Below are 26,797 nucleotides of genomic sequence, written 5' to 3'. Positions count from 1 at the left end.
ATCATTCACTTCAAAATTATTTGTGGCTATTTGTGTAACCAGGAAAACAAAACACTAGAAAGGCTGATACTTTCAAACTAGAGCATTTTTGTAGGCACATACTGATTTTGTTAAGTCTTTCAGAACCAGCCCCCCAACGAGGATTTTGCCAGCTTCTCAGTTGGACCCTCTGGCAGACAGGAACAGCTGCTGGTCTTTCAGGTTTCTAGTTCACATTTCACTTTTTAAAAATTGCAGTGTAAATACAATTCTATTTTTGCCCACAAAACAAATGCTTCAGACTCCATCCCATTCCCATTAGAAATTTTTTAAACTTTAACAATTAAGGCAATACAGAAATAATTGCTTGGGTTAAAAATTCTGAATTTTAACACAACAGGAGTCACTTTCCAGTCATCCCCTATTTCACACTAAATAAAAGGTTATCAGGATTCTCTCAGCTCCAGCAGATGAGCACAGTGCTCTTCCTCTGCAGGATACCCTGAGGTTGCAGAGCAGCAGGATGCTCCCCAGCACTGTTGCTTATTTATAATAACTGGTTTTCAAGCAAAGCATTTCATCTTTCACAGGGATTGGTTTATTTTCTTTTTTTCTCTCCATTGTATAATAGAAAGAATTTGTGAATTAATCTGACCAAAGCAAATACATCCCACGATTCCTTCCCAGACAAAACTCCCACTGAGATCAACTGTCACTTTTGCTCAGGAGAACCTTTTTCCTGTGAAAGAAATGCAAGAATTGGCACCCTCAGTGCATCCTACAATTTTGACTGACACTGAAATCACTGCAATTCTATATCCAGGCCAAGCAAAACAACCTGTTTCTTACTCTTCTCATCTGCAGACAGAAAACACCATGTAGGTTCCAAAACTCCCTCTATTAGCACTTAGCCGCCTCCATAGGGTTTTTCTAGCCCACATTACTGAGTGTGGGCATGATTCATGCAGAAGGACACTCAGGTTTTTGTGGGGCCAGGGACTGCAGTTTTCCAGGTAAGTGCCTGCATGAGCTCTCATGTGTGCCTAAGGTTGCATCCAAAGCTCCATGATCAACCCGCACTTTCCTCCCACTAACACCTTTCTTCTCCTTCTGGTTTGAATTCCAATATTCATGGCATATGATACTGAGGCATGACCAAAATTAAAAGCTCCTGTTTTCAAACACCCCCACCCTGCAGCATGTTGAAGACTGGTTGCACAGTGTACTTACAAGTCGACTTTCCATGGGTTTTCTCACAATTTGGACAATGATAGATGTCAATATCGGGTGCCTCTTCTTCTTCCACACCGACACAGCTGGAACACAAGAAGGTAAATCTGACATTAGCCCATCTTCAAGTGCACCAGTAATAATGACAGCCCCGTACGTTTGCCGTACAGCCGCACTGACCTGCCCAAACCAGCTCTGAGGCTGTGTACATAGGTACAGACTGGGTTTGTGTAGCCTACATTCCTGAGGAGCTGCTCCAAAAGCTGCCAGCCAGAAGCCCACCTAGTAGACCACTGTGGAACCCCATGAAAATGTGGCAGAGAATCCCACAGAATTTCTCTTTCCAAGGAGACTATTTTGCACCTCCACAGAGTTCTCCCAGCACCATCCCACGTAAAGCTGATTAACAAAACACACCTTCACAAAATACATGCGGGCAGCTGTGAAGTACCAGAGGGATCTTGGCAAGGGATACCACATGCCCAGCTTCCATAGGTCCCACCTCTGTTGCAATGTGGAAGATGAGGAGGTGAAGCAGACCCCCAGCTCAGCACTGCTGGCTGTGCCAGGATGCCACCGAGGTGGGTTTGGATGGGACACAGCAGCAGCGCCCGCAGCCCTGGGCACGCCCATGGACGATCTTGTGTGAGTACAGTGCTGGGGAAGAGCCAAACACACGGCAAAGCACTGAAGCACCCGACACAAGAAGCTGCTGCACAGCCCACGAGCCAAGCAGCAGCCAAACACTCCGGCTCCAGCATGTCCTGCCACGGAGGAAGGTCAAAGGAGACTCTGCTCCTGTTGCCTGTCTCAGGAGCAGCCCAGGCTGCAAGGCACCATACAGAGAAGAGGGCTCAGGGGGGTGGTGTGGGATCCATCCCTGGTGCCTTGGCTCTATGGGAGCTTAGCTAGGCAAGATCACCCATGAGAGGCATCAGAGGCACCTTAAGCTCCAGTATAAGCAAGGTTGGATCACACCATGCCAGGAGCTCTCCTGGGCTTCCTCTACTTCATCGCCTGAAATGCCTCCCCAGTGCTCTGCAGGGAGCAGGGAACAGCTCCCAGTGTTCCTCAGCTCCAGAGAACACCAACACTGCTTTTCTGCCAGGGAAAAAGTATGGGCAGGGCTCACACAGTGCCACCTCGATGCACAAGGCCACATTCTGCCTCCTGGCATTCCCCAGCACTGCTGAGCACTGATGAGTGCAGGAGTTCAGAGTTCATTGCTCCTGTTTCTGCCTGGAGGAAGGAGAGCAGAGGATGGCTGCTCCACCCCAAAGGCCAGGCAGTAGCATGAGCCAGTTCTACCACGCACTTCACAGAACCCCTCACAGAACCATTCTCACTCTGTACAAGCTCTGCAGGACACCAGCATGTTCAAAAATGGGTTCAGCAATGGGAGAAACTCATACAGGATGGACGCACCAGCAGCACCTGGTGCTGGTCCAGAAGCAGGTAGGCCATGACCCAGATGCTGATAAAGGAGGGATAACACAGTTCTGTACCCACCCCTCCCATAAGAGTCCCTGGACCCGCTCCCTGAGGAGTTCAGGGCTCTGGGTGCCCTTGGTGGGGTGTGCAGGTGTCCAAGAACCAGCATTAAGCACACCTGGGGCAGGGAAGCAGCTGTTAAAATGCACTGTGAGCCCCCATTGCCAGAGGTGGTTTTGAACCCCCTGCTGACCCTGAGGCACACGGTGCTGCATGTCACTATCACAAACCACAGACACACCTGCAGCTGGAGAACAACAGCAACAAAACCAAGGTTGCAACCACACTGGGAAAGGTCAAACTAGCTTAGATACAGAAACACATCCTTTTTATTACCATTTTAAATGTTGTGTCAAAATAAGATCCTGTCAGAAACCTTGGTGGGTATGGTGCCCCTGTTGCAGCTGTCAATGTGGGAACCAGCTCCCTTCAAAACAAAGAGCCCAGGGTGAGTGAAGCTCTGCAACCAAAGCCAGGGACACTCTCATCTCTTTGAACCCAGACTGGGAACAGAAATCATTATTTTGGAAACGTGTCAGAGCAACTGCAGAGTTGGTTGATTTTTTTCATTAAACAGTTACTTGAAAAAATACAAAATTATTGTGTGCTCTTGAAAAACTGAAGTTCACCAACACAACAATCCAGTCCTTAGAATCCTGTACATATATAGACAAAAATATCAGATTGGTAGAAAATACCAGAAAAAATTAATAGAAAATACCAGATTATTCAGTAGAAAATGTAAACAAAACCTGGTAGATTAGAGCCAGTGTAAGAGAATGTAGAGGATTCCTCTACCCACAAAGCTGTGTCAGCTGCTTATGCCACTGGATTCAGCTGGCTAAGCTCAGTAAAGGTATGGATTAGGCTCTCTACAAGAGCTTGAAAAGTCTATATTTAGCTAAAGTAAGGAGATGAGACCCTTGGCATGGGATGGGAGGAGGTTTGAGCAGCTGTGGCACAGGGTGATGGCTGCAGCATGGTGGGAGCCATTGTTCTGAGGGAGTCAAACATCTGAGAGAACAATGCAGAGAAGTAAAAATAACTGACCTCAAACTCCAGTGGGCCTCTACAAGATACAGTCAACTTTTCCAGCAACAGCACGGCTTTGGAATAAGGTTTGGCCACTTACGGCTCCTCACAGGGAGAAGCTGCTGCCCTCTCTGTGTGGGAAACTGTGAGTGTGAACTGTCGAAGGGATCTCCCAGCTGAACTGCCTCGGGAGATCAGGAACCAAAATAGCAACCCACCCCAGGCTGGGCTACTCCTCTCACCCAGCACAGCTGGGCTCTCCAGGCACTGCCACCAGCAGGACCGTTGGTGGATTCCACATGGATATAGGCACGGGAAACCAAATTCCCACCGAAAGTTAAAGCCAGACTGCCAGACACTCCCATGCAACCATTCCTGCCAGCAGAGGAACAAGTGCCGGCATTTGGTTTACAGAGCAAGATTTGGGTAGCAGGGGCCTGAGGCTGACCCTAGGGTTGGTCTGAGCATTTCCACCTGGGAGCAAAAAGCAGAAGGAGACTGCCAGCTGGGGTGGAAGCCAGGGCCAAGTTCTGAAGCATTTCCTATCCAATTTACTCATGTATTTTTTCTCAGGGTGGTTAATTACCAATAATATAAAATCAAAGCATTTATCCAGCTGAAGAAAACCAAGTCATCTACAGTGACTGAGTGATGTTCTCCCCCTCAGCCCCCAAATTGCAGCACAAATGGCACTCTGTGGTTTGTGTCCATTGGTTTTTCCCATGAGAACACTCTGCTTAGGTCCCTCCAGATTTTTTTCTCAGCTCCATTTGCCCAAGAGAAACAAACATCAAAAATACTCAAACCAAGCATTTGAAAATGATCAGATGGGTCTAAAGGCAGCTGGCATGGGATCACAGCCAGTGCTTGATCACAGGTGATGTGCCTGGGATCCAGGTGCTGTGCTCAGGACCCAGGCAGGGTACTCAGGATCCAAGTGCTGTGTTCAGGATCCAGGTTCTGCGTTCAGGACTCAGGTGCTGTGCTCAGGACCCAAGCAGGGTGCTCAGAACCCAGGCAGGGTGCTCAGGATCCAAGTGCTGTGTTCAGGATCCAGGTTCTGTGCTCAGGACCCAGGCAGGGTCCTCAGGAGCAGGACACAGCAGTTCCACAGCAGTGTCAATGTGGGATCTAGGTGCGTTCCCATTGTCAGGAAAGAACTGCAAAGAGTTCCCAGTAGCACTGTTAGGTTAGAAGGAAAAAAATTTTGCTTGTTGAAGGATAGAATCACTGAGCTGTAGCATTTCCACAGAAATAGGCTGGAAAAGCCTTCAAAGACCATTAAGTCCAACCATCCCCAGCACTGCCAAGGCCACCACTAACCCACGTCCCCAAGTGCCACATCCACAGAGTTTTTAAATGCCTCCAGGTATGGGAACTCCACCAGTGCCCTAGGCAGCTGTGCCAGGGCTGGACAATTCTTTTGTGAGAGAAAGCCCTTCCCAGACACCCCACAAAGCCGCTCACTTGCTGTGCCATGGCCTTTAATGCCTGAGGGGCTGCAGCTGTGCCAGCAGGAACTGGGCATGCATCTGCTGTGCAGGGCAGGGATGTGGGATGCTGGAGCAGCAGCCACCACCACCTCTCACAGCTCAAAAAACCCTCCTGCCTAAACACAACAAAGATGGCCTAAGAGATTAATTATCCTGCATCCAGGAATCTTGTTGGAACAATTTTAACCAACCTAATAGTTGATTTTTAAATGGTTGTTAAGTGATTTAACTCATGTTGAGGCAGCGTAAAACTAATTTGATAATGAGATAAAAGGGAAATGTTATTAAAAATGTATTTGAATTTTACCAAAACTGTTGTAGGGGAAAAAAAAAAAAAGACAAGTAAAGGCTTTGATATTGCAGCTGTTTAAGCTGATATCTCACTCATGTTAAATGGACTTAAAGGAGAATTAGCACATTGGAAGCTTTTGCAGTCAGAGGCTACAAATAACATTTTTATTAGAAACTCTGCCCTTTGCCACTTTAAAATGAAATTGCTTCTGTGTTTGCAGTGAAGAGATTTATCAAGTTTCAATAGTCTGATAAAGTTAACAATTTTTTTTTTTGTTATGCAGGCAACACTAATAAAAGGTGTGTAAATTTAACTGGTTTTATAGCATGAATGTTTCTGGCAACCTTGGGTTGTCATCTGCAGGGAAGTGACATTTTAAGTAGCTTCAGGAGAAAAGTTAACCCCCATAGTACCTGTTTCTATCAAAACCATGTCACCTCCATTATCAACCAGAAGACAATATAGAAAAATATGAAAAAATAAAATAAACAAGACTCTTAGATGGGGAATAAAATCAAATTTAGGAAAACAGAAATAGAGCTGAAATAAAAATAGACTAACATCCTTTCCCTTCCCGGCACTGCTCCACCCCAACTCAGGAGGACAAATCATCAAAGCTCCATGAAGCACAGAAGAATTCCCAGCATTTTTGCAGGTCACAATTAGTGTTTACCCTGACCTTACCCCTATCCCTTAATTACTGCTATTCCTCCATGTGTCACGGATCACCTGTTGCACAACAAGACTCCTCCTTACCAACAAGGTGTCATTTGTACAGAAGACACCTTTCCGGTTCCAGGAGCCTCCACACCTGGACAAAGCCATAGGTGCTGCAGAAAAGCAGCACTGCCTAGCAGTAGAGAGGTTCATGCTTCATGTTTTCATGCCAGGCCAATGTTAAGTGTCCATCCCAGCATCCAGAAATGCAACAGCCAACACTGTGAGCACAAGAGAAGTTAATAAAAGACAGAAAAAGGGAAAGAGGGAGGCTGTTTTGAGAGCAAGGAAATTAGCTGTTCCATGGGTTCATGTCTCCTGGGCTGCTTTCCTGGTAGCTTTACAGAGCGACTGCCTGTGTGCTCTCCAGTGTCTCCAGAGCCAAGAGACAAGCCTTTTCCTAAGCAGAAGGATTTGACTCATCTAATCAGTCACGTTTTCATGAAACAGAGATTTTGGAGAGCTGAAGCCTGCTGTCAGCTACAGTTAAAGCAAAGCAGCGAGCTGAGGAGTAGTTTAGGAGAACAGGGACACACGTTGGTGTCACCTCAGTAGGAGACCCAAGACCAAGCACAGCAAAAGGAATACGTGCTGGTGTGGGCACAGGGGTCAGGGTCCCTTGCCTGGATGTCTTTAATTAAGGCCTAAATGAGAGAGAACTCAAGCTGTACTGGACAGCCAGGATTTCACATCACCTCATTCGCTCACAGAAACACAAATGTGGGAAGGGGAAAGGGAAAGGGAAAGGGAAAGGGAAAGGGAAAGGGAAAGGGAAAGGGAAAGGGAAAGGGAAAGGGAAAGGGAAAGGACTTCTCTTGAAAATTGAACAGTGTTTGCACAGTCTGTGCAAGGAGCCCAGAAGCTTCAGCAACACTTAAATGCAGGGACAGGAAAATCCTCACTGCTTATCAGTTTGCTTGGACTGCTTTTCATCTCAGGAAATGAGCTCAGCTTTTTGACTCAGTTTCCCCCCTGTAGGCAGCACCACCAACACCTGCCCCATGGCCCCAAAGGTGTTGCTCTAAAATGGACAAACATTCACTCTGTGCAAGAGCTGGGCTGTGCTGCCCACACAGAGCTTTCAGAGGCTTCATAAAATCATGCAATGTCCTCAGATCAAAGGGCCCACAAGGATCACCCAGTCCAGCTTCTGGCCCTGCACAGACACCCCAACAATCCCACCCTGTGCATCCCTGGGAGTTCCTGGAGCTCTGGCAGCCTCAGGGCTGTGCCCATTCCCTGGAGAGCCTGGGCAGTGCCCAGTACCCTCTGGGGAAGAACCTTTCCCTGAGATCCAGCCTGACCCTCCCCTGGCCCAGTTCCAGCCCTTCCCTCAAGTCACCAGAGACTTGGAGCCTCCAAGCAAGTAAGGAGATATTTGTGAGGGTTGCAGGGGCCTGTGCAAGTCTGCATTGCCCTAAGGGCTCTTAGGTTGGCATATAACTCTCACTGCCATCACTTGAACTCCACCACTGAAACATTGCTCAGGGTGACCAAGGTTTTTAAGGAGCCAGTGGAACCATCCACCTCTTGTGTGTATTGAAATCAACACTCATGAAGACAATCTGACAGTACTCCTTCAAATTAAGCAGTTCTTGACTGCATGAGATGAAATAACAGCAGCAGAGACCTGCATCCACAACATTCCAGATCTACAGAGACAACTGGGATGTCTTTCTTCCAGCCTTATTTTTGGGTCTTGATGAACCACTGTGGTTATTTCTGGGGCTGATGAGAGGAGCTCTGGTCTTGAATCAGAAACTGAGACCAAAACAAAACCAAGGTCCACCTACAAGACAGGTGCCTTGGACTGGGGACTCCTCCACTGTTCTTTCCAGACCACATCTGCTGCAGCCCCTGAGCCAGATACTCAAAGGTATGACTGGTGACTCTGTGCTTTGCCTTGCTATAAATAATAAGGTTTCATTTCCTTCACAGAGCTTTTGATTTGTTTCCTTTGGGAGACTCATGGGTTATAATGGCATTAATTCCTATTTGCCAACCTTGTCCTTATAAATGAGGATCTTCATTAAATGAATGTTAAGCGATGAGCACTATAATTAGGACAGATTTAAAATGCAGTGTGCCTAAATCAGATACTGCCCAAGATGTTCTCTTTTTTATTAAGATATAATTTGAAGGAGAATTACTGCTTAATTTAGAACGAATTATATTTTCCAACAACCTCTTCTCACTAAGGGAATGTACAGAGCAAGGAAATACACCCTGCTTCAAAAATGAAGCCCAGCTCTCCTGATCCCTAGTGCTGGCAGATGACTCTCTCATGAAACACACATGGCTGAAAAGTGCTAGATGAGACTCTTTTCCCCCTAATTATTTTATGTCAACTCAAAATTTGATTCAATCTTGATGTCATATAATTTAAAATAATTAAAGACTTAGAGACTGACCCCAACAATCAATCACACAATTCCAGCCAACTGCAATGCCTGTCATCTTGATGACCTCAGAGGCAACACCTTGAAGAGGTGAACAACTTCACCACTGACTGAGAGAATGTCTCATGCCATGCCAGCCCCATCCTCTGCCACATGAAGTACCTGAGCTGAGCACAGGACATCTGTGGATGCACTACTATGGCAAGGTGCTGCTGCTGTTGCTCTCTGCCTGCCCAGCAGAGAAGCAGCTCAGCCCTGTGTGATTATAGCTGCCCTGATGTTTGTTCTCCTCGTCATCACTGGGTTTCCCAAAAGCAGATGGGGAAAAAAGCCAAGAGGGAGAGAACCAGAGAAAAAAGAGTGGCAAAAAGCAGGAATAAAACAAAATTGAAGGAAAAAATTGCCAAGCCCAAATTAAACCCAAAAGGTCAAGAAGTTCACTAAACAAATAGAACAAAAATAACCTCTCCTCAAAATCATTCTCTTAGGTCTTATTTATTCCTTGTGTAACTGGTCCACAAAGGAATATGGCCACATCCAAAATTTTTTCAGACTGGGTGGCCAACTGCAACTTCAGGGAACAAGAAGGGCTCATCCTGGCCTGGGAGCAGGGGAAGGTAAGAAAGCAGACAACATCACTGTGCAGCCCTCCAGAGCACCCCAGCACATCCCAGCCCTGCCCCAAAGGGTTCTGCGAGGGCGATGGAGCTCCTGCCCCAAGGGCTGAGCCAACAGACTGCAGGTGTGAAAAGTGAACTGGTCTGCATATGTCTTGCCTCTGCTGCTTTCTTCCTCTCTCTCACTCCTTCCAGCAGACACCTTCTGTTCTCTGTATGGTTTCTGTTTCATCTGCAACTGACACACAGGTGTCAGCCAAGAACCTCAGAGCTGCAACATCCATCCCACTCGGCGTGGCAGCACTCTGCTCTGCTTCTACACAGTTTTAAACAGATACACCTGAACAGACACTCTGCAGAATTCAGAAACAAAGCAGGCAGCATGTCCTGGCTCCCCCTGCACAGCCACAGCCAGGTACAGTGCAGGGACCCATCCCCACAGCTCATCTCCCCAGCCTGAGGTACTCAGCCCTATGACCAACACAGCAGCCCCTCATCCATGACCCACACAGAACTCTTGGCCCAGCAGAATGACAGAATCACAGAATCACTCACATTGGAGAAGAATTTGAAGGACATGGAATCCAACCATTCCCCAGTACTACCAATACCACCAGTAATTCATGTCCTCAAGTGCCCTAAACCCTTTCTGCTCCATCCTAAGGAGAGCAGCAGCTCCATGCCCTGATGGAGTCAGTAGAGCTGGGGGTTGTTGCCAATTTGCTCCATGAGCCTGACATTCACCCTACAGGCTCCATGTCCTCAGACCCGTCATCCTCACAGGACACTCCTAACCAGAGCCTCTGCCAGCAGAATAACCTCTCACACAGAGCTTCCCCATGGCTGAGATCTAAACACTGGACACTGAGGTTTTCATGCTGAAGTCACTGACAGCTTTACAGAGCAAAGGGCACTTGCAGGAAGAGTCCTGCCTGAGGCTCTACCTGGGTGTACACGCTGTGCCAGGTTAATGGCCATACACCAGAAAGTGGACTCATGCATAAAACTGCCCTTTACCCTTCCTCCCTCCGGCTCCCAGCTCGTCCCAGTCTGCATAGGCAGCACTCCAGATCCCTAAAAGCCTCTTCTTCTATCTCCAAACATACCGCAAAACTTCTCTACGGAATTAGTGCTGGGTTGATCAAATAAATCCTTGTTTATCTGCTTCACATAACTGAGGGATGGAGTGATAGAGTGTATTCTCTCACATACACTGAGGCAAGCACAACAGTAAGCAAAAGATCCTGGGAATGGACAGATTTTCATGAGCATTTTAGAAACCACAGGCTGTATTCTCTCCAGTGCAGAAAAGAGTAGGAAGGAGAATTGTCTCAGGGAAAATAATCCTTGAATTACTGTATGACCAACAAAATTCTGTGATATTAGTGTCTCAGCAGTTCTTCCTCATGCAATGTGTCACCTCAGCTGTTGATCACTGCTCCATGAAGAGCTCCAGGAGGCAGCCCCTAGGAACAGCCCATTGTCAGACCAGCCTTGTACAAACCCAGCACAAATCCTCCTCCACAAAGAAGTGCTGCAATCCAGCCTTCGTGTGTTTTCTCTCACAGGGTGCCTTCTGCCCAAGCACAGGTCTAACTACTTTGCAAAAATATCTACTATTAGCACGTGCTTTTTGTTCCTCAGCAAAAACTAACTGGTGACATTGTATAAAAGAAATTTTTTTTCTCATCTCGGAAAAAAGAAACCATCCAAACAGAAATAAATGAAGCTGCTAGACTGCAGCAACCTGCACCTACCTACTGCACAGCCCAAGTCTTTGTTAGCATCACACTGTTATGTGGCCTAACTAGAACAAATCTGTTATTCAAAGCCGGAAGTCAGAACCCCCAAAATCAGCCAGGGCTCACTGCTCAGTTCCTTGAGACCCTACAGAACAAGGTCTCCATTTCAAGGTTCTGTATAACATCACACATCCACAAGGGATGAGGAGGGTGGACACTGCCAGCTCTCTAACCAGGACATGTCCAGACCCTATAGACCAACAGAGCCAACTCCCATGGCAGACTGGTCCAAGTGAGCGCTGACAGCCACCAGTCTAACATGGCAGCAAGCAGCACTGTGAATGCACTGGGTTTAACCTCAGCTTTTCTTTGCTGGCCCAAGGATTTGAAGATTAAAAGCATCTCTGTCAGGAACAGCACCCCCCAAGTGGCCAAGCAGCTCTCCCACTTTCCTGGGAGAGCCTCACAGCAGAAGGAACCCCAAAAGCTGGGCTAAATGCAAGCCCTGAGGAGCAGGAGCCAGAATCAGCTGTGCTGTAATACAAACCTGTGTTTACCAAGCACTGCTTGGTAAAATATATCCTTTATGTCTTGCCCTCTGCAATTCTAGGAATTACCTTTAAAAATGGGCACATACACACCAGGAAATCAACCATTGTGTAAAACCCTTCCAAACTGACCACAGCCTTGCCCTGATCCCATCGTTCCATTTCTCCCTCCAACAGGAACATTACTGTAAATAAATACCTCTGCTGTAATACCAGCTGTGTAGCACCTACAACTCAACAAACCCCTGTAATACTGGACTGCTACAAACTCACATCTGCAACCAATGGGTTGCTCTGGAATTTTTGATTTTGTGACTTTTCCTCCAAAAGCCACAATACTCGGAGCAACATGTTCTTTCATCACCCTTCTTGACCACATCAAGGATCTGCTCTTCCTGTGTGTCATATCCACAGCCACACATATGGGAGAAGCAGGCTAGAGATGGGCAACGTATGTGTCTGACTAAATGACAGATAAATGCAAATAAAATAAGCAGTAGCAAAGCCCCAGACATATTAATTTTTGTCCAGTAACAACTACTTGTACTCGTGTATTTACTTATACATGCATGTATATATTTATACACATTAATACAAATCTGAGTACTGTGTGTGTTTGATTTGCTTTAATTGTGACACCCATTTATATAACTTACTTTTAAATCTGAGGTTACATCACTGTAATTTGCATAAGCGTGCTCAGATCTCGCTAAAAATGCTGGTCAATGGTTGGTTGTCCTTTTTCACAGGACCATTCTTCATAGATATAGATAAATATATAAACACATGGCAATCCAAATAGTACCCCGACATTACCTTCCCATGCTCTGTTTTTTATGGCAAACACTCTGAACCAGCTGCAACACTCACAGAGGAAGCTCCAAAATGAGCTGACAGTACAAGGGGGGAGAAGGAACAGAATAATTTTCACTGGCATATTTACAAAGAACTTACAGTATTAAACCCAGCAACCACACAATTAAAGAATGATAAATTATTAACAGAACCTCCAAATCATTCTTGATTGTTCCTCTTGTTGAGATGTATAACCTCCTCTTGTATCTTTTCAGCATTTCAAATACGTTTTCAAAAGATTAATATCAAAAATCAAATGACCTAATTACAGCTTTATCACATTTTATTCCTATTTCAAGATGCAAACTGGCTTTATAGGTCTCCATATACATCCATGCTGTGCTCTGCATGTTCTTCCCATGCCATTCTCCAGCCGGCTCATCTCCACAATCACTAATCCAGGTGACAGCACAGGGTCCCTGCCCACAGTGTGCTCAGCACTGCCCCACTGCTGAAGACAGCCATGGTGGAGAAGGTCCATGCTATCCTTTGACACAGCACATGGCATGGGATGTAGGAATGATGGATAACATCCTTCACAGGGAAAGAAAGAGAATCTGCATGTTTAGAAAGAAAACCATGGTAGCAACAGCCATAAACCACTTGAGTGTCCTCAGATCAGGCATCCAGACAGGGCATTGGGCTGCTATGAAATGGTGTCCTTCGTGTCCATGTAAGGATTTGCTCCACCTGGTAACTGACAGGGAAACCCCAACATATTTCTTCATCACCCATGATTTTGAACAGCAGAGGAGCAATAACAGCTCAAAATAAAATACCCAATGAAACCCAGTGCCAGTAGCAGTGAGTTACCAGTGGGGATTGCAGGTTGTTTGTTAGGTGTGGTGCTGATGTAAAGTGCGCTTTTCTTCAGCTTATTCAGGCATCTGCACATCACTGCACTCGGACAGGAGGCTGGAGCAGGGTGAGGTTTAAGGTCCCTCCCAACCCAAATGATTCTGAAATTCTATGGGAAGTCATAAATTTCCTATTTTTCTCCAGATACTTATCTTGCCTTTTTACAAACACGACATGAAGTGTTAATATTGTTTCACTGCTTGTGACTTTTCAACATAAAATCAGACCTCAGCCTTGCTCTTCTCAAAAGGAGAACTTCAACTGACTGAACCCTTCCAGCCCATGCAGGATGTGTTCCACAAGACACTCCTTCTTTAAAAAAAAACACTGTGACATTTTCTGGGACATTTCTGCCTCCCTGAAGCCCCTTGGCATAAGCAGGACCTGGAATGCCAGCAGGCCAGTGCCACTAAGCCTCCCCATCAGCATGGTTTGCAGTTAAAGCAATCAGTTCTGCTCTGAGAGGGATTTCAGATCTCCAAGAATGCAAAGAAAAATGAAATTCAGAAGGAACAATGAAAAGGTAGCAGCAGCAGCCAGCAGGTTCAGGCTGAGACTGCAGGTAGCCAGACGGGCTCTGCTCCCACTCACTGCAAGATTCTGGGTAAGTGCTCTTCAGAAACACCTCCTTGACACACATCTTTCTTCCTCAAATCTCAAACTTTCACATCACAAAAAAGCAGAAACAATTATTCTGAAGAACATTTGTGAGTGCTTTGTATCTGAAAAACTTCCTAGCACCAAAGCATAAAACAACACTTCTGCTTGTTCTACATAAAAAGTCCCAAGCAACCAAAAAAACTCCCAACTGAACAACAGAACCTGCCCACCCTCCCTGCAGAAAGCCTCCATGGAAAAAGCTTAGGTTTGAGAACTTTAAAATATTAAGGCTTGGCTTGTCACTGAACACTACACGCAACAGTAGTTCTGATTGCAAGTGACATGCCGAATAGATCATTTCCCACAGCCCCTTGCTTTGGAAGCATTAGGGAACAGCCCCAGCTCCAGCTCATTTCCTGCTCTTTGGGTATTTTTCAAATAAGATTGTAACTGAATTCCAGCAACTACTTCAGTTCAGCATTTTTTAAATGGAAAAAATTAGCAGTACAGTAAAAAGGGACATAAATCGTATACGGGATTTAGGTAGCAGCCAACACCAGTTCAGGGCAGCCCCAGATGGCAACTGGGAGCAGAACACTCTGCCCAGTACCACCCTTGGTGCAGGACTGCTCTTTACAGCATCTCCTCCCTGTTGCTGTCACTCACAGCACCCACTTCCTTACCTACTCCCCTCTCCATGCAGTCTGAAATGTCACAAGGGAATCTGAAACATGAACTCCCACTTTGCAGTAACACCCACAGCATCCCACAGGGGCAGTGGGCTGTGTCCAGCCTGCAAACCCAAGGAATATCACCACATTCCCTGTGCACTGCTTATGGGGAGCAGTGAACGTGCAGGCGGAGCACACAGCAGATCACACCCGCACCTCGGAGGTACCTGAGATATTAAGGTGAGCAGGAATCACCACTGTACAGCCAGCCTCAGCACTCTGCCTTTTACAGGTGTTTGGGTAAAATTATCCTGTTCTCTGGTGAGTCTGGTGCCGTGTCGAGAAGAGGGTAAAACTTGATAAAATCGGAGAATGCTGTGGGCACTGGCAGCGCTGCGGGAGAATGGTCCTGCGAAGCCCAGGAGCGGGGCTGGGATGCCTCAGAAGCATTTGCTCAGTTTGTAACAGTCCTGTGCAACTCTGTGTCCAAAGAATGAAGGAAAATAATGTATCCAAGTCCTTGAGAGCCCTCTCCATCCATTCCCAGCGAAGTGTCCTGACACGCCGAGCCTCGCGCTGTCTCCTCCAGACTGTGATTTAAAAGCAGTATCAGGAATAGTAACAGTTTTCCACCCACAGCTGCGTTTCACCCCCGGTATTGCTCATAGTGCCCTGCAGTTTTACTCCCACACCTTCCAGCAATCCTCGATTTCTAAGGACATTGCTGCATACATCGACACACACCCATTCCTTCCGCAGCACCTGGAGCTGGGGGCACGGGGTGCAGCAGTGCAGGCAAAGCAGAGAGGTGAGCAGAGGGGTGAGCAGAGAGGTGAGCAGGGGGTGCAGCGGTGCAAGCTGAGCAAAGGGTGAGCAGAGAGGCGAGCAGAGAGGTGAGCAGGGGATGCAGCAGTGCAGGCAGAGCAGAGAGGTGAGCAGGGGGTGCAGCAGTGCAGGCAGAGCAGAGAGGTGAGCAGGGGGTGCAGCAGTGCAGGCAGAGCAGGGGGTGTGCCGGTGAAGCTGGGAGTGATGGTTTCAGGGCATGAGGTGCTTCTGCCCTGGTTGGTGTGGAGTCTGTTCCGTGAGTGCTGGAAGGACAGCACCATGGGCAGGATTCCTCAACAGGAGCTGGTGTGCACCCACTGCAGTGCCTTGTGATTCCACCAGGCTGAAATTTGTCACAGTTCCATGCAATAGTCTAAAAAATTCTTTTTGAGGAACTGTTACATGTTTCTTTCTGCTTTCCTTGGTCCTTCAGCACTTTGACTTATCAGCGCTAGTTCAGCAGACTGGAGAGGTTTTTTCTTGCTCCAACTCAGAACAAGGCGGAGGCATTCTGCTGTTATTCATGAGCCAATTCCAAAGGCAGAAACCCAATTTCAAAACCAGACTGCTTTAAAAGTAACAGTGCAGCCATATCTGGCTCCTTTACAAGCTTAATGCAGATAACCAACATTTGTCTGATAAGTTGATGCAAATATAAACAAAGAAAAAGAGAAACTTGAATGCGGAGTAGAAGAGATGGGAAAAATATTCACTGAAACATGGTCAAATTTAAAAGGTCCCTGTACAGAACTAGAAAATTAAGAGTATTTCTTGGACTGTAGAAGAAAGGTTCTACTATTTCAGCCGAACCCAGATGAACAATTTTATCGTCTCACAATTAAAGAAGATGACTTGAGCAGAAGTACATCAAAACATTGACAGAAACACCTCAGTAAGAAAGAGGCTCTTCACTAATGCAATACTACAGAACTTGGAAACTGAAAATAAGCAAACTTGGATTGGAAATGCACATGATTTTTTCCAGTAATGAACTAATAAACCATTGGGACAACTCATTAGTGGATTTGTTGACTTTCCCTCAAGAACAGCTGTGCTTTCATTTGACCAGTGTGTTTGTCCTGATGCAAAAGAGTTGGTGGATAAGAACTCCAAATACTGCCAAGAACCACTTCAGCAGTAAAAGCTGTGAATTCAGATCTTCTCAGAACACATCTGAGTGTTTTAAGAACTCCTCAGCCATCTCAACAAGAGCAAATCCACCCCTTTTAGAACAAGCCCCATGTCTGAAAAGAAATGCCATCCTCACCTTTTTCAACCCTCTTTCACATGTTCTACCCACCTTTACATCTTTCAGGGTGAAGTTTCATTGAGAGGCAAAACCAGAGCAGGAATTAGTCAAGCCTTTGGAATGACGAATCCCTTATCAGCAACCAGCTGCAGAGCAGTACTAAGCAGGGATGAGAGAGTAGAGGCTGGTGAGAGGCGGCCCCTGGGCTCTCTGGGGGGCTTGTGGCTTCTGATGGCACCTCTGTGACTTGGATTTCTGAAGTGGCCATGGAACAAAAGACTTAACAGCTCCACATGTTTACCATTCTTTGCGCAATATCTTTTCATTTAGGTAACCAGGAGGACTCCTCAGTTCTTTAACTCCCTGGCAAACATTTCTGGGAGGTGAAAGAGCTCAGATGTTGTTCATATGCTGTTCCCATGGCCTGTAAGGAGCTGGGGGTCCCAGTGGTCATGCTCCTGACCAGTAAACTGCTCCTTTTGGCTAAATAAGTTAAGAGTATACTAGATACCCTCCACATTCTTTATTAACTGCAGCTATTGTATTTCAGGGTACTTAGAGATCACGAATGGAGAGGAAACCCCAAGTGGATAGTATGGTGATCCAGGAGACACTGTCCCTGTAAACACACAGGCCCAGCAGCAACAGCACTGCAAGCCCTTTTCCCTCCCCCACCTGCTCTGACCAAGAGGCTTTGCTGAGATGCTCAATAAATCTCACTCACAACCTTGCTGTGAGAACTGTGCTCCTGCACAAGGATCCTTGGCTGTTCCGTGTGCTGCTGACACAAGGGACAACACAGCACACATGGCACAGGAACAGCATTCCAGCCAATTTTCATATTTCCATTCCCTTTCATTGAGATGTTAACGGCAAAAATGGAGGTTTAACAAAAAATAACAGCTACTGTTCTCTAGCAGAAATATTTCACTTTTTTTCAATTGTTACATCCTTCCAGTCTGCCAGATGAGGTGAAATGGTCTTTCCGAGACTAAACGTACCGTGTATTTTGCTAAAAGAAGAAAACACAATGAAATCCATGAGCAATTTCATAAAAACAATAAGGCAGCTCTCACATAGTTCCAGATTACTGGGCTGACAATGGCAAACAGGAAAATTTAAAATATCTTTGTTTCTGCAATTCTGGTTTATTTTTTTCTGTCAAAATATACTATTGCTTAACTTTTTGCTTGTCTTGACTTCTTGCAAAAAATAATGGATGAAGCACTAAAAATTGCTGACTATCCCAGAAGAAGCCTATCCTGGTTAGCTGGGAAGCTAAACACAATTACACCCAGGGAAACTCAGTGTCCTCACTCCTGTTCTGCCTGTAAGCACAGGACTAAGCCCTGGCCTCACCTGGAGAAGCAGCACCTGTCAGTTTTTGGGGATGTAGCTGAGAGGAAAAGAAGAAGGAACTCCTCCATGGGCTGCTGGCTGGGAGTCCTGCACACGTTGTCAGCCTCTTCCAACAGCTCTTCCAAAGACCCAGGAGAGTACAACAAGGAGGGATTTGCACTCTCCAAGCCTGGGAGAAAATATTCATCCCTGGCACCCCAGGCTGTGGTCCCGGTGCTGGAAAGCACCAAGCACCAGAACAAAGCAGGAGATCACAAAATTGTGGAATCATTTGGGTTGGAAAAACCTTAAAATCATCAGGTGCAGCCATCCCCACAGCACTGCCAAGGGCACCACTAACCCATGTCCCCAGACTACACCTCTCTTAAATCCATCCGGGGATGCTGACTCCACCACTGCCCTGGATGGAGCGTGGCAGGAATGACAACCCTTTTGATGCAGAAATTTTCCCCTATACCAAATGTAAACTTCCCCTGGCACAACTTGAAGACATTTGCCTCAAGATGTTGCAAACTGATCACACCACTCTGCCAGAGACCACGGCCCCCAGGACACCCCTTCCCTCAGAGAGTGCCCTTCTGGGGAAAAGATGCTCAGCTATCACACAGGGTGGGGGACCAATGCCCCAGGAAAGATCTATACAAGACACCTGGTGAGATTTGCCAAACACATTGTCATTGGCATTACATTGCATATCAGAGGCATTTGGATGCAACAGCCAGGTAACATCCAAAAATAGCCATGCCTGAAGTTGTAAAATGGACTGTGACACTGTGACCAGGCACATTTTTTATCAGGAATTACTACTGGTATCAGTCAGCCAGTGTAAGATTTGCAAATGTACACCCACATTACAGTGTTATCAGTCACTAATAAGATGCATGACATGGTCACTATGAAAAACCCACATGATCCCAAAGCATCAGCTCACCTGTAGCACAAACAAACCTCCAGTACTGTTAAAGAGCACCTTTCTAGGATAGTTTTAATGCCACAAACTGTGTTTTAATAAAATATTTTGAGAACTGTTGACCTACAGCTGCCATACAAGAGAGGGCTGCCCCCATTCAGGAGAGGGCTATCTGGGCACCAGCACATGCTCAGTTTTCGGTGTAGATATACTACACTACTACTACAAAATTTATACTGGTCAGAATGAAGAAAATCCATTAAGGTAATTTTAAAGATGGTGTCCTCTGAGTTTTGGAAAGCCTTATAGTGATTGTATAACATTTTTTCTCTTCACCAGTATCTCTCCATATCCTTTGATAATTTTTGTCAAGACATCTTTACCAAGTTCCTTTATTATGGAGCTACTCAGCACTAAGGAGAAAGTTCTCCTTTGCTTGCAGAACTCATTTCTTTGTTGTGACATGGCTGGTAAGGCTGCCATCCCACTAGTGCTGAACTCAACAGGTACTTAGCGTTCACAGGACTGCTCACAAAACAGTGCAGCTAAAGCCTTGGGCTGCTGGAGAGTACTTATTAAACCACAGTATTTCTCTCTTTTTAATTAAACATGAATTTTGTTTAACATTTCTAATATTTAATCCTTTCAGAGATAAAATCTGGCTAAAGTCTTCAAGAATTAGAAGAATCTCTATATCCAAAATCTTCTGTGATCTATACTGACTCTCAGGTACCAGAAGGCCAGACAATGTTCATGTAGGCCTTTCCACACTCTTGGTACTAATTAGACTTGGATTTTCTAAACCATTCTAGTACAGGCATTAGCATTGCTCGTTCATGATACCTGTTGTGGGCAGGCTCCCAGAAAAATGGAGTCTGTCATGTCAACTAACTCTGCAGGAAAAATTGAAATAATCTGAGATTTTTATTTATTTGAAAAACTTACACAGCTTGGCCCTATCAGAACTCGGCACATGAAAGGAAATACAGCAATTTCATGAATACAAGCCGCACTGAGTATAAGTCGCATCTCCGGGTGTCGGCCACATTTCGTTCTTTGTCCATAAATAAGCCGCACCTGAGTATAAGCCGCTCTGTCATTCGCAGCGAGGACCCGTGTGCAACAAAGTTGCCAAATAGTAACAGGACCGCGACATGGCAGGGTTTGCTGGCTTGGCTTGGGCCATGCGGGCTTGGCCCGCTCGGGGCTGCCGACGGGGCCAGGTGGCCCAACTCGGCAGGGCTGCATGGGGCCGGCTGCCGCTGCCGCCAGGTTCGCTCACCCTAGCCTGGCGCTGCCCCGCGGCGGCAGGCGAGGACAGAGCCCGCCCGCTCCTGCGGCGGCAGGAGGGGAAGGAGTCCCCTCGCTCCTGCGGTGGCAGGTGGGGGCAGGAGCCCCCACCTCCCCCCCGAGCTGCAGGGCCAGCAGGAGGGAGCCCCCGCCTCCTCCCCGAGCCGCGGGGATGGCAGCACGGAGCCCCCGCCTCTCCCCCGGGCTGTGCTGCCTGAAGGAGGGAGCCTGCCCCCGCACCGCCGGCACGGAGCCCGCCTGCACCCGTCACGCAATAGAGTAACCAATTAGTTACAATCACGAAATCTGGGCTTTTACTGGCAGGTGCTCGGCTCAGCACCCTGGCTGGCACTTCCAGGGTTGGAAATTTCAGAAAATTTTTCACACATTGGCCACTCCTGAGTGTAAGCCGCATTTCCAGGGTGGGAGCAAAATTTTAGTCAAAATGGTGCGGCTTATAATCATGAAATTACTGTAGTTCTGGACACATCACAATTAACCTCAGGGATTCCTTCTGCTGTGATGAAACCAAAGCAAATAGCATGCTAGATTTAGGATTATCCTCATCTTCAAATTTTAGCCAAATTTGCCCATAGCTAGTGATAAGCCTGGGTAAAAGAGTGGAACTAGATGCTGCCATGAAAACCAGACCTGTTTTTGAAAGGGAAAATGATGAATGCTCTGTTATAAACACAAAATCTGCCCACACACAGGGTTTAGCTTTGCAGTGCAACAGAGAAGTGCTTTTCTTAACCCAGCCATGTTCATTCTGTGTGCCAGGGCATCCTGAGTAACTCCCACCACCACTTTAGGCTGCTCTGATAACTGCACGAGCTGCTTTTAGTTAACTAAACCTTTTACTAAGTTATTGACCACTGCTGGGCCTGGAGCAAGAAGGTTCAAAGTTTAAATATACACAAGGTAATAAAATCAATACTTGTTATTTCATTTAGAGAGCACGATCCCACTCTACAGCACCAGGTGCAGGTTATAAGAACAGGTAACAAAATACTGCAGAGAAAATGAATAGTTTACCTCCCCTCACCTACAAGTGTAATGAGTAACCTCGCACAGATTTCTAGTTGAACAAACTGGTACAAAAAGACTTGTCTTGTCTTGGATACAAGGTTCTGTAACGTTTCCATTGCAGATGAGACACTTGGAGACCTGCCAAAAGTCAGAGACTTTTTCCAGCCCCCAGTAACTTGCCAGCAAGCCCATCCCTGCTCCCAGGACGGGGGAATGGAGGGTGTCCCTGCAGGGCAGCACAGTGTCACTGGGCATGGACAGCCAGCAGCATCACCTGCAAGCTGCGGAAAAGGCAAAGCTCCTCACACCACGCAGCTGAATCCCCTTGTCCCAAATCCCCTGTGCCCGAGCAGCACGCGGCTGGCCCAGGGACCCTGGCCCAGGCCTGTGACACAGCTGGCACCAACCTTTCTGTCCAGCCAGGCCTACCCTTGAGGCAACAGAGTGACCCATGGCACCTGCTGAGTCTCAGCTTGTTCACACATCAAGACCACTCCCTCTTCCTCCTCCCTTCCTGGTCTTCTTCAAAGAGCCAGCTCCCATGCTGAGCTGTCCCTGCTGCCTGCAGACCTGGTACCAGGCAGAACAACACCAGGATGGGACCCAAGGGGAGAGGGGATTCAGCAGGATGGCTGCTCAGCCACCTGCAGAGCACTGAGGTGTGTCAGCCTAAACAGCCTCACCAAAGAACACACAACCTGCACATAAAGAGGAGTCAAACAGCTCCATGCCCACTTTGGCATTATTGTCCTTTGCCTCTAAGATCACTTCTGTCCTTTCCAGAGAGCTGGAAGCTGCTTGTCTGGAGCAGCTCAGGCAAACAGACAGAACGGGAATGATCAAACCTCACATGGAGTCACAGAGCACACCAATAGCTCCATGGCTCAGCACACTTCAGCAGTGTCCAAGGATCCCCAGTGCATTTGTCACATATGTGGAGAGGGCTCCACTGCCCTGTGTCCAAATTCTAAACTACATCAGATAAGTTTAACACACTTCAGATACTTTGAAAATACCAATTTGCCATCAGAACTGCTGAAGTTGCCACAGAGATGCTGCCCAGCCTTAGATGAAAGGAAGACTGTGACTGCTGCAGGGATAAACCCATGAAAAAATATTTCTTTCAAATATTTGGGAACTCCTGACAGAAGGGAAAAATGAAAACAACTGATCTGGTTCTACAAAACCAAACCAAAACTGACACCTTTTTCTTTGTGAATTGCACACTGTACATGATGTTAAAAAGAAACAGAAGTATGATTAAAACACTGTGCAAGCCTCCTGAGCACTGTACAGCCTGGCATACTGGTTCATGTTTGGTTGCCACACCTATGTAACATTGTATTTTTGGTTGCAGTACTATATAACATTGAATATTTTTGTTGCAGTTCCGTATAAACATTAACATGAGCGCTTTGAGTGTCCAGGACAGACACGATTTCATACAACTAAATCCTGATTTTTTTTTTTTCTATTTATTTGCTTGCATATTACCAAGAAAAGCAAACAGTATAATAGATAAGCCGTTTGCCTCTAACACTCCGTGAACGTCTCTGATACAATTATCTCAGATTTTGACACTGTAAGAAGTGAAACCCTCCTCAGTTTTCTTTCTCTAAAATCAGCCTCTGGGCACTACCATAATCTAAGGATATAGTCCAACCCAGCAGCGCTACAAATCAATTCTACCCTTTATGCCACAAAATTAAACACCTTTCCTTGTGCTATTGACCCTGAGCTGCCTACACGATCATTTGCTTGATCAGCTACAGGCAACCCCTCTTCATCAGTTGCAATGGAAATTCACCATCCTGCGCAGACACCTTAACTCCTTTCACGGTTTATTCTTCAGGAATCCACTCCGACATCACTTTGCCTGAAAATCTTACTTTTTTTCACGTCCTTAAACTTTGCTTGAGGTTTCTCCCCAGCCTCACCTCACCATCTGTGCCCGAGTCCCCGCTGGCACAGCCACCGCGAGTCCTGCGAGCCTCCTGTCCCGGACCACACGTGAGGAGCACCCTTCTGCCAGCACTAGCACTAGGACTGCCTGTTTCTGTATTTACCGTCCTGTTTCCACCCGCCTCTAAAATAAACGGCAGAACATCATTCCTAATACCACGGTAAAGCGTCTTGAATAGTTCATCCCGCACATGGAAGATCCGCGGATACCCCAGGTCCCGCTCGGGCATCCGTGAGCCGCATCAGGCAGAGCCTTTCGCCTCCGCCTCCTCCTCAGCTGTTTGGAGACACTGCTGGGCGCTGGCTCCGATGAAAGAGCGACAGCCTAACCTGACCGGACCCCTGTCGTAAAAAGCGCTCATCCAGGTGATTTACCTGATTTTATTTGCACTTTTTACACTTCAATCACTCCTGGGGAATTGCTGCGATGCCGCTGACCCTCTATCCTCCTCCTCAGTCACATCCGAAGGGAGCGAGGAGTCCTGTCGGGGGACTGTCCCCGCGTGTACTCACTCCCCTTCGCCTGGTGACCCCGGTCCCCGGCACGGCTGCCCGGCCGGTGCGGTGGCTATTGAGGTTCTCGGTCCCCAGTCGCCGCCCTCGCCCCCATCACACCAGGCGCCACCGAAGTTCCGCCGCCCGCCCCAACTCCGCCGCGGCCGTCCATTGTCTGCGCGCCCGGAGGCGCTTTGGGGAGAAACCAGCCGAAAAGCCGAGTCCACCGCCCCGCCCGGCCTCCCCCGCCGCTCCCCTGCCCGCGGCCCCGCCACGGCAGGCCCCGGCTTCGGTCAGGGCCGGGGGTGCGCGGGGGTCCCCCGGGGCGGGGGCGCTGCCCGGCGGGGCCCGGGGCGGGCGCTGCGCCAGCGAGGGCTCCACGGCCGCTCCCCCCGCCCCGCCCGGCCCCGGCGCCGAGGGGCTGCCAGGGCGGGCGTTCCCCGCAGCCCCCGGCCCTCCCTGGCCATGGCCGCCCTGTCACCGGGGAACACCCCGCGGCCAAGGTGCCCGAGCCCTGCCCGGGCGGGAGGCCGAGGCGCGGGGGCCGAGCCCGCTGACAGCGCGGCCGAGCCCCGCAGCCGCCGCGGCCCCGCGCCGCCCGCCCCGGGCCCGACTCCGGGAGGGACGCGGCGCGGAGCCGCGGGCTGGCGGCGCGGGGCGGCCCCATCCCCTCCCCGGGCGCGCACAATGGCTCCCGCCAGCCCGGGGCTCCGGTGTCACCGCGGGGGGAGCAGCTTTGTGTCGGGAATCCAGCCCCAAACCCACAAAACACACAAAACCAGCGCGCGGGGAGCGCGGGAGCGGCGCCTGGGAGCGCGGCTCCTCCTTCGCCGCTCCGGGAAGGCCTGCGGGAGGGAGCGCGGCGGCAGGAGCGCCGGGGGCGGCGGGGCCGGGGCCGGGGTGCCGGGCGCGGTGCGTTACCTGCCGTGGAACCAGTCCTTGCAGGCGTCGCACTCGATCATGAAGCGGGTCACGTCGTAGGGCAGCCGGCAGATGCAATAGACGGGCACCGTCGCCATGTTCGCGCCGATCCACTCCGCTCGCGGCCGCCCGCCCGCCCGGCCGAGCGGAGCGGAGCGCGGCGGGGCCGAGGCGCGGAAGGGGGAGACACGGGGGAGGAAGGGGAGAGCGCAAAAACAGAAATAATACGAAATAATAAAAAACGTTATAAAACCGCGATAGTGGATTTAGGGCTCCAGAGGGGCGGGCGAGCGGTGCCGGAGGACAGGGAAGCGCTGCCCGGAGCCGGGGGCCATGGCCAGGTCCCGCCGCCCACCGGCGCCGCGGGCCGGGGCTCTCTGTTGTTGTTGTTGTTGTTGTCCCTCCAGGATGGTGATTCCCGGTGCTCGGCGATCGCGGCGGTGCCCCCTGGTGACAGCCTGCCGCGGCCTCCCCGGCGGGCCCGGCCTTGCGTCAGCCCGGAGGAAGCGGGGCCGGGCCGGGCGGAGCGGATCGCGGCGGAGCGGGACTCCCCGGTCGGGGCCGGGGCGCGGCGGGGGCTCGGCGGAAAACGCGTGTTTTTGTTAACCCCCGCCTGCCGGGAGGGAGCTGCCCAGCCCGAGCGCCCCCGCCCGCCCCGCCGGGGGGGCCTGGGGGGCGGTACGGGGGAGACCGGGAGCGGGGAGCGCTCGGGGGCTGCGGGAACGGGGAGACCCCGCTTGGGGCGCCCGGGGATGTCTGCGGCAGCGGGCAGAGCCCGAGCGGGGAGCCGGGTGCTCGCAGGAGCGGGGAGCTCTGGGTCGCCCCAAGGGAGAGGAATCCCGGAGAAGTGACCGCAAGTGCGGGGCGACCCGCGGGAACAAGGCCCGGCTGGGTGTGCGGATGGGGGCAAACAGGTACACACTGCGGCTGGTTCACATGTAAAGAACCCGAAAGAACGAGCTTCTTTCTATTCGGTAACACGATCTTAGTGGGGGTTTAACCACCTGGGAGGTTTACTGGAACGAGATGGTCTTTAAGGTTGCCTCCAGCTCAAAGCACCCTGTGATTCTCTATTTGTATGATTTCTGCTTTTAAAGTCACCACCTCTGCTCACAGCAGCCCTTTCCCTGCTGTGACACCACAGGGATGGTAATAAACACCCACCAAGAACCAGATCACAGCAGCATCTGGGCTGTGGGGGGATGCTAAGGCACTGATTGACCATGTACCCCAACACTGCACAGCCCCACCGACCTCCTCCCACACAGAGGCCAAAGAGGAACCATGGAGTGTGTGCCAGGGCTGAGGATGCAGAACCTTGCTGCCGTGGCATGCCAAGGCTCTGACAGGGGTTAAACAAATGGGCTGGGGGCTTTTGGAATGACTTCTATCCCCAGAGTGTTCAAAGGTGAGTGGCACCTTCCCCTGGAGGAGCGAGAGCTTCCTACAGAGAGGTCACAAAGGGCCTCCCAAATAATGTGGGATGTTAATTTTTCTGCAATGGATTCAGCATTTTGAATCCATTACATTTGGTGGTGTGGCAGGGAATTTGTCTTTGAGCAAAAAACTAAAACTGGCATTTCTGAGACTCTTTTCATCTGTCTGCAAAACCCCTCAGAATTACCTGTGGAGGATAAGGGTAATTCATGAAGCCAAAAAACTTCAGTTCCAAGTTTTTTTACAGAGGCAGATGTTGAACGGCTGAAGAGGGGCTGTCAGGATCATTCCCTTTGCCCATTGCATGTATATGCCACAGGCAGGACTGTAACACACAGGGCTGTATGTGAGTGACACACTCAGCCCCACTACAGGTGGCCTCTGACACAGCTGGAAATGCAGTGACACAGTGGGAGGTCCCAGGCCTGTATCCTAAACTGTCAGTGCTTTCAAGTGTCTCAAAGTGTACCAAGGGACCTGTTATCTTCATCAAAATGCACTACGTAAGAACCTGCTCCCTAAAACCAGCCCTCTTTAAGGTTAAATCTATTGATCATGGCTTTAATGTTCAGAGCTTCAGCCAGAAAGTAGAAGAAGGAGTCCTGGGAGTAAAGCAGGATGGGTCAGAACAGCTTGGGAGCCATCACAGAGCTGCAGACACCTTTACACCTTTACACTGCTCCTCGATGCCAAGGACATCTCTCAGCACCACTCAGCTCAGGGCCTCTAGAGACTGGGATGTCCTTTGGTAGAGGATGGTCACGAGGACAGTGGCCTTTGTGCCTCTGCACTCCCT

At 48.9% G+C, this 26,797-nt stretch overlaps 1 protein-coding gene across 2 annotated transcripts in view; it reads right to left on the bottom strand.

Moving 5' to 3' along the window:
- The window catches only part of PHF2 (PHD finger protein 2), a 61,014-nt gene extending 36,286 nt beyond the window's left edge, over positions 1-24,728 (bottom strand). Inside the window, exons 1-2 of one of the 2 annotated variants that reach the window (XM_033071512.2) lie at positions 24,565-24,728; positions 1,210-1,295 (exon numbers count right to left, since the gene is read on the bottom strand). In XM_033071512.2, the coding sequence (XP_032927403.1) occupies positions 1,210-1,295; positions 24,565-24,662 (184 nt within the window). In that variant the 5' untranslated portion in view covers positions 24,663-24,728. The remainder of the gene's footprint in view (positions 1-1,209; positions 1,296-24,564) is intronic. The other variant, XM_033071511.2, reaches the window with a different exon arrangement.
- Between the last annotated feature and the right edge of the window lie 2,069 nt (positions 24,729-26,797).

Source organism: Catharus ustulatus, chromosome 13 (genome assembly GCF_009819885.2).
Source record: "Catharus ustulatus isolate bCatUst1 chromosome 13, bCatUst1.pri.v2, whole genome shotgun sequence".
Taxonomy (NCBI): domain Eukaryota; kingdom Metazoa; phylum Chordata; class Aves; order Passeriformes; family Turdidae; genus Catharus; species Catharus ustulatus.
Note: the sequence above shows the minus strand (reverse complement) of the source record. Positions and strands in the feature narration are given on the sequence as shown.